At 37.8% G+C, this 20,499-nt stretch overlaps 1 protein-coding gene across 3 annotated transcripts in view; it reads right to left on the reverse strand.

Annotated features, from left to right (window-relative positions):
- IFT122 (intraflagellar transport 122) overlaps positions 1-20,499 on the reverse strand; it is a 33,449-nt gene that overhangs the window by 12,735 nt on the left and 215 nt on the right. For 2 of the 3 annotated variants that reach the window (XM_010570186.1, XM_010570170.1), the window contains exons 2-17: positions 19,927-19,993; positions 18,865-18,949; positions 17,927-18,005; positions 17,049-17,125; positions 16,545-16,611; positions 15,370-15,516; positions 13,316-13,391; positions 12,574-12,765; positions 11,658-11,796; positions 10,832-11,034; positions 10,229-10,366; positions 9,295-9,459; positions 8,202-8,399; positions 6,424-6,564; positions 4,645-4,698; positions 2,463-2,624 (exon numbers count right to left, since the gene is read on the reverse strand). In XM_010570186.1, coding sequence (XP_010568488.1) covers positions 2,463-2,624; positions 4,645-4,698; positions 6,424-6,564; positions 8,202-8,399; positions 9,295-9,459; positions 10,229-10,366; positions 10,832-11,034; positions 11,658-11,796; positions 12,574-12,765; positions 13,316-13,391; positions 15,370-15,516; positions 16,545-16,611; positions 17,049-17,125; positions 17,927-18,005; positions 18,865-18,949; positions 19,927-19,993 — 1,990 coding nt within the window. The remainder of the gene's footprint in view (positions 1-2,462; positions 2,625-4,644; positions 4,699-6,423; positions 6,565-8,201; positions 8,400-9,294; positions 9,460-10,228; positions 10,367-10,831; positions 11,035-11,657; positions 11,797-12,573; positions 12,766-13,315; positions 13,392-15,369; positions 15,517-16,544; positions 16,612-17,048; positions 17,126-17,926; positions 18,006-18,864; positions 18,950-19,926; positions 19,994-20,499) is intronic. The other variant, XM_010570180.1, reaches the window with a different exon arrangement.

Raw genomic sequence — 20,499 nt, forward strand, 5'->3', positions numbered from 1 at the left:
ATAGTATACCCACTTAATCACATGTTAGTATCAGGATGCCTAGCCACAAATCCATTAAAGGCTGAAATTTCATTTTCTGCAAAGACACTTGATAATTATATTGCAATATATCAAAAAAGTTCTTCTGTAAGGATGGAATGACAGCTGCTCAAAAGTGAGAGTGACTCTGAACTGGTTGGACTTCTGCAAGGAATGCAAACACCAAACCTGGATGCTGTGATGATGACCATTTTGACCATTTTGGAAATATTTCTAATAGTTTGCTCAGCTTCTTCTGCCAATACCAAAGCCCTGGCACCATATGGTTCACATCTGCCAACATCATGTGCCAGTGGGGGGGGGGGGAAGGAAAGAAAAAAAAAAGTACTTCAACACCAGAAGATCGCTTGAGGGCAGTTTTGTCTGTTAACAGAACAGACTACTGTCCATTAAAACAGCTTCTATCAAATGAAAAATCAGAACAAAGGAGAAACGGAAAGGCAAGAAGAGAGTGGAAAATCACCTTATCCTCTGTGTTTCTGGTAAATTCTGGTTCAGATTTAAAAAACAAAACAAAACAAACAAGAGAAAAAGAAACCATAAAAAGCACCCACACAACAGATCTGTTCCACTACCACAATTCAGCAGTTTTCCTGATGCAGCCAGTTGACAGGTACAGAACTATATGCCATCTCTATGTCAGCTCTTAAATGAGCTCCATATAGGATTTTGCTCTAGCATTATCTACTGCAACACAGCCCTGATTCAACTGAATAACTATAAGGATGTCATGATACGTCTTTGAATAGGAAAAACTGAAGCGAAGAATCAAGTTGAACAGTATCTTTGACACAACTTGTTTGCCAGCTTAGGTCACCAAAATAACTCTAAAAATCAAAAGCTCTGCTTCTTACAGTATAAAGAGTTTTTTGTGAGTTCTCAGTAATTTGTGATCTGGTACTGTGATAACAAGCCTATGACCAGATATCAAAGGACTTCCTGACCTCTGCCTCCAGTCTGGACTCTCTAGCCAGAGCTAATCAAAGTCAAGCACAAGAAATCAGATTCTGTAAGGGTCCCTTTACATAATTCTGGCAGCATTAAAACACCACCACCACCACCAGCAACTACAACAAAAACCCAACACAAAAACACCACCCCCCCCCCCCCCCCCCCCCATATATCTTTCCTTGGAAAAATAACTGGCAAACAAGGGGGGTTTAAATATTCCTCCATGTACTGTGCACTCCCTGCACAGAAAGCTTCCTTCATATGCTATGAAGTACCTTTAATTTCCTCTGCATGGAGTTACTTTCAAGGACAGGAGACACAAGACCTTTTGCTCTCTGCTAGTTAAATATAGACATGACTACAGCCAAGAATTAAAAGATTCTTATGAAGACTTATGGGAAAATTTTCATCTATGAATTACATTTATGTTCAAGAGGAGCCAAAACACTGAAGCTAACAAAGACTCATCAGCCAAAAATAGTGGAAGTCAGACTTACATCAGCAAAGCCCCAAAGTATTTATATTAAGCTCTTGGAAAAAAAAAAAGATTTCTCTGTAGCACACAGAGTTTGTGGAATCTATGCTAAAACAGTCGATATGCATGTCATGGTAAAGTCTTTGTCCTGTATTGGGCAGAACAAGGCTCTGACGAGTGATGAATGAGACTAAACAGCACATGCATTCTCAGGGATTTTGATAAGAAAACACCATAGAGGACTTAAAAGCCAAGTAATGCTTTCTTATCACCATATAAAAACATCACTTTTTAAAACCATATTCAATTTATTTCTACATGAAAACAAAGTTTAAAAAAAAGCCAAGACATATTGAATCTTTGGAAGAAAATTCTCCAGTAAATAAAAATATACTTGGTTAGTATATTATACACTTTATAAAATACAGTAATATAGAACTAACATACCTATTTAAGTTCAAACTCTGAAAGAAAAATATTTTTATTATAATACAGAAGTGAATTAAACGCATGGTGTGCTCACCTCCACTTCACATGTCTACTACCTTCTTATCTTTGGAAGACAGAAAAATAAAAAGGGACTCTTGAGCAAGATAATGGGGAAGAACCAGTCATAAAAATGAAATACTAAGTTTTTTAAAAAAAGGAAAATTACTATGAATACTACTATATAATCACAATGAAAGAGTTTCCTTTGGTGGTGACCAACAAAAAAGTCCACTGAAAAGCCATGAATTCCATGGACACATTTGAGACTACTACACAAAACAATCTGCTACCTCAATAGAAGACTCTGAAGAAAAAGGCTACCATTACATCTACGCGCAGAAAATAACCATTTTCCCCCTTATAAGCCAAATGAACTTCAACCAATTAACTGAGAAAATAAAGTTGGAATTCAAAGCCCGCATTTCATCCTTTTGTAGGATTGTACTTTGAAAACAGTTACAGGTACATAAATATTTCTGCATTTAAATATTGAGCTGCAAACTATTACCTTTGCATAGTCAAACATGCGTAAATCAGAGTACATATCGAGAGCTAGGTTTTCATGTCCACTCTTTTTGTACAACTTTGCTGCCTCATGGAATTTTCCCTGGTAGGCATAAACATCTGCTAGGAACAGTTCATTGTTGTTCTCTCCATGCTTCTTCCGCTCCTGGGGAAGAACAAAAAAAAAGGCAAAAAAAAAGAAAGAGATGCAGAAAATATTCTAGATCATCAGGACCTAGGTGAGAAATAGCCATTGAAGAATTAGATTTTCAGGCTTAGATTTTAACTGTTAATAAAAACCTGTAACAGGATATCCTAATTATGCCTCTCCTACATTTCTGGTGAATTTATAATTAAAGGATTAAATCCCTTCTTAATTAAAATTAGGAAGAACAAAATTAAATGTCACTATACAAACCGAAGTAATGAAAAAATCATTTCTCTGGATTTCGCACAGGAAAATGAACACACGCTATCATTATGCTATGCTATTTTAAAAAAGGCATCTGATGGGTTCCTCATTTTCTCCTGTAGAAACTCACTAGCATATAATTTGGCTACATTAACAATATGTGCGGGTAGGATGACAAACATGAAAATAATAGCTAGCAATAAGCAGATTCAAAAAGTATGTTAACCTGCCTCTGAATAAAAAAACAGTGTCACCACCACTGTCCCCACATACAAGAGCTCCTAATTTCAGGTAGGCAGCAGTCACTTCCAGCCCACCTCATAGGGAAATACATAGATGTGAATTGAATTTAAAAACTGCACAAACGGGGGAAAAGTATTCCATGAGCATACAAATTCAATTCTCTACTGCCAAAGGAAACTCAGCCATCACTCTTTCTGGTCACACTTATTGACTAGGCTGATACTGGACTGGTGTTGAAAGTTCCCTTTAAAAACTTGGTTAAAAGAATAATCAGAGGAGTTGTTACACCATTTTTTAAAGACTTCACAGAATCTCGCCAGATACAAAGATCTGGCAGCTATGTTTCCTGCTGTCATCAATTAGAACAAAAAAAAAGTGCCATTACTGAGAGAAAACCATTATATTAATGGAACACGTGTGCTTAGTTACACCCTTACAAGCCTTAAAAGGAATTGGATACACCACAAGCAAGAGTGAGCAATGATGTAGAACTCTCACTTCAGAAGGAACTTTTTCAAGAAGTCTGAAAGTTGATGCTTATTTATGAAGGGAATCTTTATCATTAAACAGAATATAACATGCCAATTCCAGATTATCCTCAATAGATGCAGATCTGGTGAAGCATATGTGGAAAAGGAAGGTTAGTAGTGGTAAGAGAATGCTCTCATATACCTATCTACCCTTTAAAAGTAATAAAAAAAAAAAAAGGGGGGGGGGGGGCTTCAAGCACAAAACTTTGCCCCATGTTAGATACCAAGCAAAGTTAACTGCAACCAACAGGTGTTTTGACAGAACCAGGACAGCTCTGCAGAAATGGAAGACAAGGAACGTATTCTCTCAGAGAAGGTATAAATCTGATTAGCACGAGAAAGAAGAATTCCCTTTATGCCATCTCAACACAGATCTTTAAACTAAGCATTATCATGCAGTCTTTGTAAAAGGATAAGGGTGATACCATGTCTTTTAATGTGCTCATGACAGACAGTTATTGTCCAGTGAAATTCTATCAAGAAGTGTGAAAAGAATAAGAACTAGTGATTAGAGCACAGTATGGAAGTAAGGAATCCCAAATTCTATTTCCAGTTGTCACAGACTTGTCATGAGACCTCGAGTTTTTTATTTTATTTCTCTGGGCCTGTTTCTGGCTCTGCAAAGAAGAGATAATAGTAATTACCTACCTCCAGGGGGTAAGGAAAGGCTTAATTAACTCGTGTTTATGAAGTATTCTGTACTAAGCTCTGTTAGCACAGTAGTATTCTACCAATTATTAACTGAATATTGAATGTTTTTCCAGTTTTCCTGAAGACAGTTTCAGAAGTTCTCATTGTCCCACAGCCCCATTTTTTTTCCTGTGAAGTTTCAGTCATATGACTAGAATTTGAGTCACCTCTGCTAATCATGAGTTTTCACTCTAAACACATCTCCAACAGTCAGAAGCACAATCTGAACAAAAGTCCCTCCAAAACAGAAAGTACTGATTTTGGCATAGTACTAAGCATAAGAAAATACACTATCTTTAACACTCTCTTACCTCTATACTGCTGATCAATTCTAAATACCTAAGGTCTCGTACCCTGGTAAATGCCTATTGAAAAGAAAAAAAAGAATAAAAGGAATTAACTGGAAAAGCCAGAACAATCAAAGTATTGTTATGCATAAAGTTGTCTTCATGCAAACAGGACAGACAGAAATATGCTGGGGTTTGTGTTTGCGTAGTCCCTAACCTGATGGGCTCTGACTACAGCTGTGGCCCCTGAGGCATTACAGTTAATAAGACAAGGGTACAATCCAAACAGCCTATCACTGAAAAGAAACAGCAAAGGCAGGGACTAGTAGGTGTACATATGTCAGTCCCCCAAGAAATATAAAATGCCATTTAAAATATTACATAGTTTTGTGCTGGCCTTTTTACAGCTTTTCCACTTTGATGTGAGGCATGATACAGACAAGGAAATTTAAGGGAACTATTACAACGTAGAACATATAATTGATCATATTGCCAAAGCATACTGCATATGCTTATAGTTTTTATACCATTCTAAAAATCTAGTATGGAAGTAGCTCAGGGAGAGGAAAGGAAGTAAGAAGACGGTAAGATAAAAGTACTGCAAGACAGTGTAATATCTTTTGCAAATGGAGATAAATGTGCAACTCAAAGTCTCAAGTGGCAAAGTCACGTGCGAGTTACAGCAGCTTAGCACTTATTCTTGACATGCATCAAAAAATAGAAATTTAACTCTTTAGACTGCATGTTCAAGACTTCTAACCAAACTAATGCTTAAGAGGGCATAGAATATTCTGCTTACACCAGATCGGACTAGGAACTATGAGAGCCTTTAATGTCAAGAAGCTGCTTTTGTTCAAATTAATCCGCTCTAATTCTAAGAGGGCACTACTTTAAAATTCCAAGGAGGCACTGAAAACTTCTTTTTAAGAATATCGATTTGCATAAAGCCATCCATGAAACTGGAATTATTCTGATGTCTCCACTTAAGGGAAAAAAAGAAAAATAAAGCATTTAATTTCCTTTAAAAAAAACTTGTTATTAAAAGATGCCTATCATTACAGGCTATTCCCTGCATATTTTTAGAATGTTTTGTCTTTTATACAATATTCATGACACTGAACTCAGTTCGCCCTCTTTTATTTGAGAGAAGGTGGTGAAAGAAAATAGGGAAGTATTTTATGCTGGAGAAAACTCTGTTCTTCAGTATACGCCCATTTATGGGCCACTCCCAAACCCAAGGCATTTCAGATAGAAAACAACTAAAACGATGACATCCCATCACCATTGCCTTCAAAGAACATTAGTGTGTAGATATCAAAGAATATGAAACCTCCACATTTGAACTGAGGTTGTATCAAATGCTTAGGGGGAAAAAGGGTAAGTTTATAGCACGGGGGGGGGGGGGTCAGCTAAGGCATTCTTTGCTGCCACCCGGTGGTCAGCAGCACCACCGAACAACTTTCCAGTTCTATTTCCCTCAAATTCATTAATGCATTTTCCAGCAGATGAAAGAAACCATTTTCTCTGCATTTAACACTTTGATTTAGAACATGGCATTTATCTAGACAGATAAATTAGATTGCAGTTTGAAACCTCATCTCAAGATCCTGAGTATATAACAAACCAACATTTTCTTTGGTATGTGGAATAACATATATACACTAAAGACAAGCAAGATAGTAACCCAGGAACATCACTTTGTATTCCAGCCATAAAACATATATTATACACACACACTACGGAGATATAAAAAAAAAAAATACAAAACAAGTTTTCTGCTAAATAAGTAAATAACTGCTTTACCTTTTTAGCAGTTTCAAACTCCAGCCCTTCTAAGGCTTCCATGGCCAGTTCTTTCCAGTCAGTATCAGTTACTCCTAAACACGCAATTTGATAGGCTTCTTTAAACATTTTTCGTTCCAGATATTGATACATGGGTGCAGACTGAGGATTTCCATTGAAAAACATGTATCAGAAACCATAATATTGAGATATATCAGTGAAAGTCTCTACATACATTGGGAAAAAAAATTATATTCTAATCACAACCATTACAAGCTCCACAGAGAATAAATGTATATTTTTTGCGTAACAGACAGAACAACATTCTGGGATGATTATTATTGTATCTTTAGACAAGCTGGGTTAATTATATTCCAAACTCATCCATCTTGAAATCTTCAGTTCCCAGCATATTAGGAAGTAGTTAGGAAAGTGAATTCTTCTGAGCATTGTACATGCTAAATATTATCCACAGTGAGCTTTTTTTTTTTAATACTATGGAAGCCGAGCAAAGGAGTGGGTAGTTTGTTCTCAGAGGCTAAAAGCGCAAAAAGTGGCACAACAGCCCAGTGTGAAGCATCCCTGGAAATACTCAGACAAAACAGGAAGAGGTATCATGAGGAGGTAACCCTTCCGTGCCAACCCTGATGACAAAGCTATTTTACCAAGACTACGACTATTAAGCCCAAAAGGCACTGACCTCAAGGACGGGCCCTAAAAGGGAATTAAAGGGAGAAACTGTCAACTGCAGGCTGACACGGATAGACTAAGGCTCAGGATCTGCAGCTACAGCTCGAACCCTTTGAACAAACGGGGAGCACTGCAGCTAGATTGCCTTTAACTCTGGGTTTGCACCAAAGCCAGTATGCAGATTGATTTCTATGTTATTTTTATCAATTCAGCTGAGAATTGTATACTTTTTGGTATTCCCTCCCTCTAAAAGCATAGCTTTGAAAAAAATGCCTCTGTGATACTTCACAATAATTTTGTGGCATATTGGTGCCTACAGCATGCCAAAGCCAGACAAAATGTGTACTCGGCTTGGTCAGTCTCATGGCTGTCAACCACACCGGACAACCCAGAGCCTAATGAAGGATCTGCATAATGCCTCAGAGGAGCAGACAGCAGTCTGTAACACAGGTATCCATTAGTTAATAAAAGCACATGGCACTTTGCCTTCTTCATTGACTCTTGGTCTCAAATCCTGCCCACACTTGGGTGCGTAAGTCAGAATCTTTTTTTTTTCTTTTCCTGTTTTTGTTTAGTTTCTTGGACTGTTTTAGACTCTTCCATTGCTTCCCATAATGCATAAACTAGGATTTTGTGGAAGGCAATCTCTAAATTTAGAGTATGAAGGCTACATATGTACTATACATTCAGACTAAAATGTACAGCTTAAATATTGTCTAAACACATCTAGATGAAGCAACAATAAGACAGTATTTGATGTACTCATAAGAAAAATGAAATTACAACTTGAGAAAAGGTACATAGAGAGACTACAGAAAGAGGTAACACCCATACCCTATCTTCATCTTTGCTTTTAGATTATATGCATTTGCAATTAGAAAGGGAGAATTAGAAACAACAATCAACAACAGCAAAAAGGAAACTAGCTTAACTAATGCCAAATAAACAAAAAAAAATACATCATGCAATATAACTTAAATAATGATGAAGAAACTGTGAACTGCAATCATGGTAATGAAATACGAGTAAATCTCAGAAAAGCTTCTTCACTTCTTAAACATTGATGTTTATGAAATGTAAAGCAACAGTTAATGAGATTAAAGGATTACCTGCGGAACTTCAACAGCTGACATAGAAAAAACATGAAGACAGAAGATCTTGGAGCCGTTGTAACCCACAACAAAGCCTTGAAGTTTTTGCTGATGAACAGGGAAGTTACTAGCTTTGATATTGAGGTAACCCCCTCCAGAAAAGCAAAGCATATCCTCACACTGTGTATTCCAAGCCACACTATTAGCATTGGGTTCCTAATGAGCAAAATAACTGAGGATTACAACAGATGCAATCGCATCTTCTTTCCTAAGAAATATGCATCCTTCAGCTAGAACTTTTGACCTGTTATAGCGTGGCTGTCTACTCACACACACTTATTATTTATGTTTGTAATATTCTAAAGCCTAGTATATTTCTGAACAGATTTACACAGACATATTTTACATTTTAATAAACAGCTGTGATTATCTTTCCATTGTTTTGTTTACTAATGCTCTATACTATCAAACTGTAGAATGTAATATAAAATTCCGCAATAATACACTGTTAGCTAGCACATTTAATTGATCATTTTTCTGCCCATTACAAAAACAAAGTTACAGACCCTATCTTTGTAGCACTTCATACTTTCTATCCAGTGTTCTCTGAAAATGTTTCATCAACATTAATGAATGAACCCTTAGAGTGACTGCTAAAATGCCAATGAAGAGAGAATTATCATTATTCATTTTATAGTCTGGAAATACATGACAAACAAAGAAGTTCAGGCTTTAATTCTGTTCATACTAATGATAAAGCCGAAATGCTCATTAACTGTAATGCTTCAAAGGGAAGCAGGACAGAGCTCTAAATTAAACTGAAAAGGTCACATCTTTAAGTGCTCTTTATTCAGCTGTTGCTCACATATATCTCCTGTCTTCTAATTCCTTGTCTACCATCTCTAAAAAGGTAGTTTCGACAGAGAAATAGATCACAGTTAGATCCTACAAAATGTGATTAATGGCTTAAATGACAGTTATATGAATTTCTGCACAGCAACACTTTTACTATGTCTGTGCTCCGAACCACTTCCACCCCCCTGCTGCCCCCCTCCTTTTTTTTTTTCCTTAAAAAAAAAAAAAACAAACCAAAAACAACTTTGAATTTTACCTGAAACAACAACTCTTTGGTATGAATATCATATACTAGGCAGGTATCATTTTCATCAACCACTGCCAGCTTGTTTCGGGATGCACTCATATCCAGACAGCGCACAGCTGTGGATTGCTTCAACAGGACGATTGCGAAGACATTATCAACAAATATCTTCAGAATCTAGACACATTTGAAACCAAAGTCAGTCCACGCATTTTTGTTCCTAAACCTAGTAATAGCACAGCAGTACAAACTTATATGCTGTTTAAAGCACGCAATTGCAATTTTTTTCAGATATAAACTGTGCATTAAAATGAAGAAAATGCTTTCAGTTTGCGGTAGGTTGAAAAGACTTGTTTCCACAACATACTCTAGGTTGCAAGCCTATACAAATAAATCACACGCTATACATCCTGGATTTGTTAATGCTCCACTAGTTAAACAATTACATTAATATAATATTATGGGAATATATAGCATAGATACAGAAGACACAAAGAATCTCAACTTCCTCTCTATTCTTGTTCTCTGTATCAATACCTCTGGGGTCCAGTTTGAAATTTTCAGCTGCTAACTGGCTTGTGAAATAGACAGCAGTTTTACCTCTAGATCATCCACACCTTCACAAGTGGTCATCAGGAGAAGTATACACACACACCTCCCCAACTCCCACTAAAGACAAATGCTCTCTCAGTTCACCAAGAACTCAATTTTTGTCAGTTGTTCCTAACAACTTACAGATTTTAGACAAAGTTAAACATGTTTGTATTAATTTTACAGCCAGAGAATGTGAAGGATAGAAGTAATTAGTTTTTAATCACAAGATAAGACTCTGTCAAATAGAATTCCAGGTTGTAAAAGAGCGTGCTGCTCCTAAGGTCTCCCCCCCAAGAGCATAGAACAGGTTTTATTTGCAGTGAAAAGACACATACCAGACATTATGTGTTACCTGACCATTCTTTAGACCAACTAAGAGGCCTTCTCTTCCTGGAGGTCCTCCAATTACTTTAATATAACGAATAAGAGATTCCATTAGCCATTCTCGTTCTTTAATGCCACTAAATGAGAGGCACTGCAATCTTTTCTCCTAAAGACACAATAATATACAAAATACTGCATGGATGTAAAGATAAAACCCTGTGTCTTTCATGTGCTATCTTTATACCTATACTAGCATGTGTGCCTACTTTTACATATAAAAATCATGAAGTCAAATAGTCAATTTAACAGGGTGAATTCTTTAAGGTTTTCCAATGCTCTGAACAAGCAAACAAGAACACCCCCACCCTTTTTCTAATAGTGTTCCCCTGGATCATGTGCTAATTTATCAAATTCACTACAGAGACTGTTTTACTGAAACAGCCAGCTGTGGCATGCCACAGCTATTGCTTAGAAGTATGTCAGTGCTGCACATTACAACAATACTACACATTGGCACCTTGGGGAAAAACTGTAATAGATACACAGTACAATCTTTTCCTACCAGATGTTTGGACAGCTATCTTAAAGTCTGAATGCACCCCAAGACTACTTGAGATTTTAAGGCACATACCTGACATAAAATAATGTGATCTGAACATACAACCAGCAAGTTGCATTCAAATTTTTTTACTATCTTTTCTTTCACCCGATAATACATATCTGAAGAATCATCCGAGTATAACTCATAAATCAAGATTTTCTCTGGCATCTGGATTGCTAATCTGTTTTTGTAGATTGCAATTTTCTTTACAAGCTCTCTGCCTTTTATTCTAACTAGAGAGAAAAAAACACAAAAGCAATACAGTATAGGCTGACACAAAAATAATGGATACAGAAATCAGAAAACTTACTAACACATTAAAATTGAACCTTTCTAAAGCACCTCTAAAATTAAAAACAGATTCCTGCTTGGATATGTTTGTTGTTCTGCATCTATGTAATCTACTATCCCTGTCACAATTTATCACCCTCTTATTTTTCAACAACACATTCTGGAGCAAGACTTTGATTCCTTGCCATAAAAAGCCAGTGGATACGAAGAAACGAAATCAACACAAACCCTTGAGGCTGCAAGTAAGAAAAAAAAAGCTAAATATCACGTACACTATTTTTATCTCATTTGCAAAGATTAAAACCTTATCTTAAAAGCCTCTGCCCCGCCCAACGTCCTTCCAAATCCCCACATCTTTCACTAAGCTTGTCAGCACTGACCCTCCAGAATCCAAGTTTGCACTCTTATCCTGCAAACAGTATCCCTCAGTTTTACTGTCAAAGTGACAACAATCTGTCTGGTACATGCAGCATCTACTCCAAGTGTTCTGATGGATATTAATTAAAAAAACAAAACAAAACAGAATGAGAGTGAAGCTTTGGCCTGACTGCAAGTGTGAAATTACCTTTTTGTTCAGTGATGAGGTGCTGGACAATAACATCAGTCATGCTGTCTCTGTAAGCATAGCGATCTTTATAAAGGCCATGAACAGTGCTGAAAATCAACTGATAAAAGGATATTGTTCCATCTTGGCATCCTACTGCCTGAACACAAGAAGAAAATTATTTTAGTTAATTGGTACATGTAGGTGAGAATTGGCAAAATGTGTAGTATTTATATGAACATTATGTTCCTTTTCCTGTGTAATGTATAGATGGATACCAATTATGGCCTACTTGTACTTAAAACAACGGTAAAAGTGCAATGCAAAATGAGGACTGATCTCATCATAGACCATGGAGACTACCATGTTGGGTGGGTGGGGTTTGGTTTGGTTTTGTCATTGGTTTTGTGTTTTGGTGTTTGTTTGGGGGTTTTTTGGGGGGGGGAAGGCTTTTTTTTTTTTTTGCTTGTTTTTAAATTCACTCTGTATCTCTTCACAATCTTGTACAATGACAAGAGTGCAGCATTTATGGCTAACAGTTGCCTTGTAGGCATTTTCCACAAGGTGTAATTCTAGAAACTCAGAAAGATCTGAGCATTTTCCTCCCATCGTGGAATTAGATTTTGTCAACCTGAAAGTTATTAGCTGCCATTTTTAATTCTTTCCCTTTCTCTTTTTTAACCAAGATGCACCTAATGCCTTACCATCTGAAAACAGGTGTTATGCTCATTTACAGCTTTCTTACAGCCCAGGTTTTACTTCTGCAGGATATTTTTAATTTCAATGATAGTTCTAGGACCTCACTAGATACTGCTTAGGTTCTGCTGCCTCAGTAAGAACGTCTAGACTAAGCAACTGAGTTTGAAATTTATGGTCTTGCCTTATATGAGAAATTGTCTGTGAAAATGTCAGAGGACAGAGGAGTGTTCTTACTCACCACATAGTTGGAGTCTGGTTTAACTTTGCATGTCCAAACCCAACTGCTTTGTTCTCCTATGGTACCAAGACGCACGCCATCCTTTGTGAAGAGAGAAACTTGTTTATCTGAACCTCCCAGTAGAATATACTCTCCTTTAGTAAAATAGCTAACACAGCAAGGATCAAAATTGAGCATTCTGTCCTTCCCAATCTACAAGGGAAAATTAAAAAAAAAAAATATATCAAAAGCATTAATGAAAGGATCATTCCTTATTTCCTGAGACAACAAATGCCATCATTGATACCACCCTTCTCATCTCTCCGGCCATGCACAACTTTTCAATACCCCAGACCCACTGGCTATATTGAGATTCCCAAAGGCAGTTCTAAAATACATCGAAAAATCCCTCCACTACCAAACTAGTCTACTCAGAATGCAAGCAACTCGCAAAACTCCCTTTAACCAGTTGGAAAAAATACAAAGATGTCCTCTACAGACCAGTAAACCATATCACAAAAGTCAGCAAAGTTGTAAGGGCTTTAATACAAGAACTGTAAGACAGCAGCTGAGTTGCCATGGGAGAAACAAGAGCTGAGGGAAAAGATGGTTTAAAAAAAAAAGCAGACTCATAAAAGGTTGGGAAAACAGAAAACATTTAATGTAGTTAATGAAGCACTAGTATACAAACACTTTGAATATAGGACACAAAACAGAATCAGAAATACCCTGCCACTCTTTGAGTGTGCTTTCTAGAACATACCTGTTTGCCACTAAGCTGGTAAAAGGAAAGTTTCTGACCCCAGTCTGCCACAGCTAAAATATCATTGCGTTCATCTCTAAGAAAAAGAAGAAAAATTATGTAGTAACTCTACAGCAATTTATTAATAAATTTCTTAGAGCAACAGAACCAAATAATAGGATAGCAGAATTTACTTCATATTACTTTTTACAAAAGCACAAACTGAGAGGACAGCAGATACATCTTGCCATTTAAAACTGAGGAAGACAGCTTGGAGACTTAAAACAAAAATCCGTCTCCTTTACAGGAGTAACTGCAAAACTTGATGTATCACTTCACATACAGCTATATAAGCAGTGGGTACAGTGAAGCTAATGGTCCCTTAAACAGATGAAGCACCTGGGCTCTGATTCTGATCTTAGCTACAGTAGTACAAAGCCACCATAACATCAAACTCAATACAGCTGAGCAAGAGCAAAGTACAATTATCAGTGTAAGGCAGGGAAAAAGAAAAAATCGTTCATGTGAGACCAGCAGCAGACAGAGGAAAGGCTTCAGGTCTCAAATTTGTTAACTTTGGTACTCTGACATGATCTGTTCAGCTTGGAGCAAAACTGAGAGTCACCTTCTCCACAGCTTCTTGCCTAGGAAGAAGGGAGATAGCAATCTGAACATTCTGTTGCAAATAATGCCTCTAGCCATAAACTGAACAAAAAGGAAACAGACAAAAAACACTAATGAAAAGTTAACTGTTTAGCAAGCACCCTCCCTTTGCTCAACGCATGATGCATGCACCTGTGAGGAAAAGGTATCACATACTAAAGAACTATCTCATAATGAACACATAACTAGCAGAATAAATTAAGACCATACAGGTAACTATTAATCTAGAATTTCCTAACTTCTGAATATCTGATTTTGTACCCTGCATAATACTCTCCTGCCCTTGGTCTTTTTTGTAAATTACTGTTGTAGATAGTATAGATACATATGTTCCTTTGAAGTTTCACTCACAAGTTGAAATCCATAGAGGTCTCTTCTTCCTCATGGTCTTCTCCCTCTGTCTGACTATACTGCCTACTGCCAGGCCTGGATTTCAGCACTGGTATCTCCTCTAAATAGCTGTGAGCTGACTCCTCTTGTTCATCTGCTCTACTCCAAAAATTCTCCCACCTACTGCAATAGCAATTGTTTATTCACATATCTGGCACAATATTCCCTCTGAATTGGAGTGAAAAAACAGCTCCCCTTTCTTCTCCCCCCAATCCAAACAGAATCTGCCCCCCCTAAAAAAAAAAAACCCAACCAACCAAACCAAAAACAATATAAAAGAAAAAAGGAATGTTTCTTGAGATCTGGTGAGGCTGCACCTCAAATACTGTGTTCAGTTTTGGGACCCTCACTACAAGAAACCCTGAGGTGCTGGAGTGTGTCCAAAGGAGGGCAACGAAGCTGGTGAAGGGCCTGAAGCGCAAGTCTTATGAGGAGCAGGTGAGGGAACTGGGGTTGTTTAGTCTGGAGAAAAGGAGGCTGAGGGGGGACTTTATCGCTCTCTACAACTACCTGAAAGGTGGTTACAGTGAGGTGGGTGTCAGTCTCTTCTCCCAAATAACAAGTGATAGGACAAGAGGAAACGGCTTCAAGTTGTACCAGGGGAGGTTTAGATTGGATATTAGGAAAAATTTCTTCACTGAAAGGGTTATCAATCACTGGAACAGGCTGCCCAGGGAAGTGGTTGAGTCACCATCCCTGAAGGTATTTCAAAGACATGTAGATGTGTCGCTTAGGGACATGGTTTAGTGGGACTTGGTAGTGCTAGGTTAACTGTTGGAGTTGATCTTAAAGGTCTTTTCCAACCCAAATGATTCTATGATTTAAGTGGAACATGTTCCCAGTTTCTCCATTCAGTTAAAGACTGGCAGCAAAGCCAAAGTCCCAATACATAATCACTTAAAAAAAAAGGTAACGTACATGGCATTAATCTGTTCAGCAGGGATAAAAGTCAAGCCTTTCTGCAATCAATAAGCCAAGGATTATCTATTTGGCATGAAAAAAGGAAGGATGAAATTATTTACCTGGATGGATTCCAACAAATTGACCATATTGGAGATGAAGCACCCCCTGTACGCTCTATTTTAACTTTCTCTTCACCATTTTTATTCCTTATGCTGACAATGCCGTTGAACATCCCCAAAGCAAGATACTGGCCATCATTTGTCCAGCTGGTAAAACACACACATACTGAAGAACAAACTACTAAAAACAAGCAGCAGGAAGGTAGGATGGTACAGCATACTCAAATAGGGATGATAGATTGACATATACTTCCAAGAGGGAGTTCTGGGAGATAGCCAGTAATCCTACAGTTTGTTTATGCATCTAAATCCACATTTATGGCAACAGCATGCACTACAGCAAGAACATTTTATAATATACACAGAAATAAAAAAATGTAGAAATAAAAAAAAATTAAAGCTATCATCTGCTTGCAATACTTCTAACATGTGCTAAGTAACAGATACATTTTTGGGGATGACAGTGTTGGCAGTAGACCAGACTGTTTTAAAAGCCACATTTAGAACTCTGATCAGATAAAACTGCATGGTGTGGGACAGGAGACCTCGTTTCTATTCTCGCCTCTACTGTAGTTAGATGGATGACTTTACACAAATTAATGTACCCTTGCCTCAGGTTCCCCATAATGGTCATATCTCCTCCTACTGAAAATACCAACAACAGAGGAGATGAACAGCTCTACAAACAAAAAGTATAATTATTTTTCCTCATTTTATTGTTATTGCACAAGATGGCTAAACAGAGGGAGAGAAAAGTTAAGACACTTGCTCAAGATTGGAACACCTCTCTGATACTTTCAGAAGAATTCAGTTATAAACAGTACCAAATAAAAACCAAAACACTTTGCTACTAAAAAGGGGGTGGTGGGGGGTGGTGTGCGTCTTGCCAAGAAGACTGCACAAGAATGAACAAATCATCTTGGATAAATATTAGTCATATTCCTACTGGAGCATTATAAACAGTACTCAGGTATTTTAATGATGAGAACAGCGAGGCAGCACAAAGGACACAATGCTACGGAACAGCAAGGAGAGCCTATCTCATACTACTACGTACTGTCTCTGCATATGTTGAACTACTTCACTTGCACTTTTTTTTCTTTAAGCTTGCACGTTATTTTGAATGGTTTGTATTAAAACTAACTTAAGTGACATAGGCAATCCTGAAAACTTACCTACAGCAAGTAATCTTACTGCTAGTTTTATGTTTAGAGACTGACTTCTGTTCAGGAGACCACAAGCCTTGATTAAAGCAAACAAAAAGCCAAAGTAAATAACAAGTAAGCATCTACCAGTGTTCAGATTAGAAACTAATATTGTCAGAAAACTCAGCTGGGATTTCAGAGGGATCAAGGTCTCATCCATTGCTAGAAGGACATTTAAATGCATATTATTTATCAGTAAATGGGAAAAAAAATCCATCTAAATAACACAGAGGATGTCTCCGCAAAAAATCATGGTAACAAAGTAGTACATTTTACCCTGTGGCACCTCACTACATAGTCCTTTCCAATTGAGTTTAAGTGATTTAAATACGTATCTGATGTTACTTAACTTTAGGTAGCTTTATATCTCATCTCTTCTGGATATAAAGAGCTGAACCTATCTGTAGTTAGCTTAGCTATACAACTTAACAGAATTTACTGGCTTAATGGAGAAGTTAGAAGAAGATGACATACCAAAATCACTGGAAGAGCAGGATGCCAACTGATGAGTAAGAGGATTGTATGAAACGCACTGTATAGAGTCATTATGCCTAGAATGAAGTTACAATCATATTTCAATAAATCATTCTTAAATGCCCCCTTTTCTGACTTTCAGCAAGATAAGCTGAAAGTTTTACCAGATGCCAGAAATAATTCGATCAGTTTACATTATATCAAATAAATCTGCAATTACTGTAAACTACATCAGTAATAAACCTTTAAAAAATTGTCTCCAAGTGGCAGGATTCACTGTATTTCATCCAGATTAGCTAAAAATGTACGTTGATGGTGGTTTGTGAAATATAATTAAAGGTTATACCCGAATTCTAAAACAAGTATGCTTGTGTATGCTCCAAGTAGTACACTAGCTTGTGTATACTAACTAGCAATAAATGTACACACACATTCAGAAACAGAATTTGAAGATGTCACTTAAGAGGGATGACATAAAAAGAAAGCCAGAAGAAAGATGGAAATATACCGAAAGTACCAAAGCTTATCTTCAATTTGGTCTTTGAACAAGAATTATATTAATTTTGTTTATTATACAAGATCAGAGTCATATTCAGTTTCATTTTATTTTGATCTATACAGTTTCTCCAGTTCCCTGCCAGCCCTCTAAATTCAGAGACTTATCTAGACTTCCCACCCTATTTTATGCCTTTAATTGCTTTCCTGCCTCATTCAGATACTTTGACTGTTCTCTTCCTCTTCCCCCTCCTCTTCCCCCCGGCATTTTCTCTGACCTTAGTCAACCTTCTTCCAAATCTAACAGCATGTACTCGTTGACAGCAGAAGTGCATAATCAAAGTCCACTTTTGAGAGACACAGAATTGAAAGGCATCACTTACGTGTATTTCAGAATTCCTTCTAACTTTGAAGTCCAAATTATCACACTTTTATCAGCAGAGCCAGATGCGAAACGTTTGCCTAGGAATTAGATATAATTTAAATCCCACACATACAAGAATCACTTTCACTCCAAATAATCAAAGAGAGAGCAAGAAGTTCTTGAACTTGACAAACCTCAAGTAATAAAGGGCCTAACACTGCAAGTGTCTTCACATGACTGCGTCTCTCCAACTATGTGAAACTCCGATGACTTTATTTTCTTATTCCCATAGAGCGCACCTCATTAAAGCCCAGCAACACAAGCAAGTAGACAGTCTTTCCAACACTGTCAGTAACAGGTTGGAGATTTATGTTAACAGTGCCAAGGCAAAAATGGTACATTTTCACAGGTATCACCTGTAACTTAACACAGTAATATTTGAGAGGAAGTCCTCTGAGCCCACAGACAGTAAGTCCCCACAGAATGAGAATCTGAGGCAATGAAAGAATTGAAAGCAGAGTAAGGTCTCTAGTGAGCATGGTAATGTGTGAAGGATCAGAAGATCAGAAAGCTTCAGGATAGAGGAATTCTGGGAATAAAAATCAGAGGCAGGTGGTATACTAGAAAGAGGGATCTCTGGGGTAAGCCTTCTCCTCACATTACCCCACAAATATAAACTTAACCGTCACTGAAGTAAAAGGGAAGAGGAAGCAGGGACTACAGTTCTTGCATTAACAGGTAGCCTTACATGTAAAAATACAGTACTTCTGCATGTAGCATTTGTACAGCAGTTCAAATTCTCCATTAAAAAACAAACAAAACACCAGCACTCACACACGTGTTCAGGATACTGTTACTGAAACAACCCCGATTTCTCTATTTATCAATTGGCAATAAGAAATGGAAGATGTGCACTTTACAAACCAGACTAACAAAGCCCCCCAAAGTGATATTTACCATCTTTAGCATAAGCCACACAGTATACAGTGTCCTTATGTCCTTTCAAAGGCTGAATTAAGGTTCCATCAGAAGTATCATATACCTATTTAAATGGGGGGAGGGGGTGGGTGGGAACAAAACACAAACATACAAACAAAAACCATACATTAAAAAAATCTTCCAGTGAGGACCAGGATGTAAAATTACTGAAGGCCAACAAGACTACACAGTTTCTTTTGTGTTTGCTTTCTTGCATAACATACAGTCCATGCAAGACACAACGTTTTAAAATGTAGAAGCAGCTTTCCGTAACGTGATACTTCTCAGAATGAAAGAAGACTCGGTATTAGAATATTACGTGCACAAAAGAAATTTCCAAACACCTGATTTGGCCAGCTTGTTTTACTTCTTTCCCCACATAAGATGTCTAAACATAATAAATTACTGGAAAAGACCATCACTAAATATACCATTATGCAAGCACTGAAAGTACTAAAGCCTGCTGTCCTGCAGCAGTTCTGAACTCTATCTCTATAATCATGCCATCCATCCATCCCTGCAGTTTCTACACTGGCCCCATCTGAAAGCTCTGCAGGAACCGTGAGAAGTGTGGTCCTGAGCTGCTCTTGCTGATGGGTTAGCAGCAGGCAAGCAGACCCAGGGAACTGCAAAAGGCTCTAGTTGAAGTTTCTCACAAAGCAGGGACATCAGTTTGAGTTTCTTTCCCCTTTTCACAAAGATTTGCACGAAACTTGTAACAATGCAGTATCTGTATACCATGCCACTGTGCTAAGTTTGGATGCAGGTTAAAGGATTTCAAACCACCGGGTGAGGTGCTAGAGGATGAGATGACGCAAGTAACTTAAATCTCATTACTTTGGGAAACAGAGCTTAAAACTTGGTAAAAAACACTGAAAAGCTTCAGAACACTTTACAGTTAGCCTGCATTAATATGTATGTAGATATGAGGCTGGACTAGTAGAGATAAGAGGATTTGTGATAGGTTATATTCATGAGTTAGTGTGAAAGACATCATATTCATACAGCTGTAAATGCAAGAGGAAAAGAAAGTTTCCCTACCAGCAGTCTATTTCCAGCAGCAATTATCAACTGAGTCCCATCCGGTTTGAATGCGAGATCATAAATACTAAAGAAAAAAAACAACAAACAAACAAATAAAAAAAACCCCAAAACCCAAGAAACCCCTGTATTTGTAGGCAGAAAATATATGTCCTTTAACATCAAAGACACCATGTAACAAAACCCGTTAATTGCATACTTGAGGGTATATCTGATTCCTGAGAAAATTCCCTGGACAGAAAGAACCCTCTGCAATCATCTCCCTGCACTCAGGAAGAAGCCCAAGCACTGACCACCATCCAGGCTCCACGCCCGGACAGACACGGGTGGGAGGTCTGGAAGAAGCTCGCAGCTGTACCCTTGGAGGCAGAACCACACGAATACCGAGGCCGGCTGCTGGCCTTTGGCTACCTCTAAAGTGAAAAAAAAGCAAAAACCACCCCCAGAAAGGCTTTGTGTCACGGGATCACCGCTATCAATCAAGAGGCGGCAGGAATCCAGCCGCTCCTGCCCGCAGCTGCCTACCACGGGGCAGGAGAAGCGCTGGCTGCAGAAAGGACTCCCAGCCCAGGA

This window comes from Haliaeetus leucocephalus, unplaced genomic scaffold (assembly GCF_000737465.1).
Source record: "Haliaeetus leucocephalus isolate CR32 unplaced genomic scaffold, Haliaeetus_leucocephalus-4.0 Scaffold2, whole genome shotgun sequence".
Taxonomy (NCBI): domain Eukaryota; kingdom Metazoa; phylum Chordata; class Aves; order Accipitriformes; family Accipitridae; genus Haliaeetus; species Haliaeetus leucocephalus.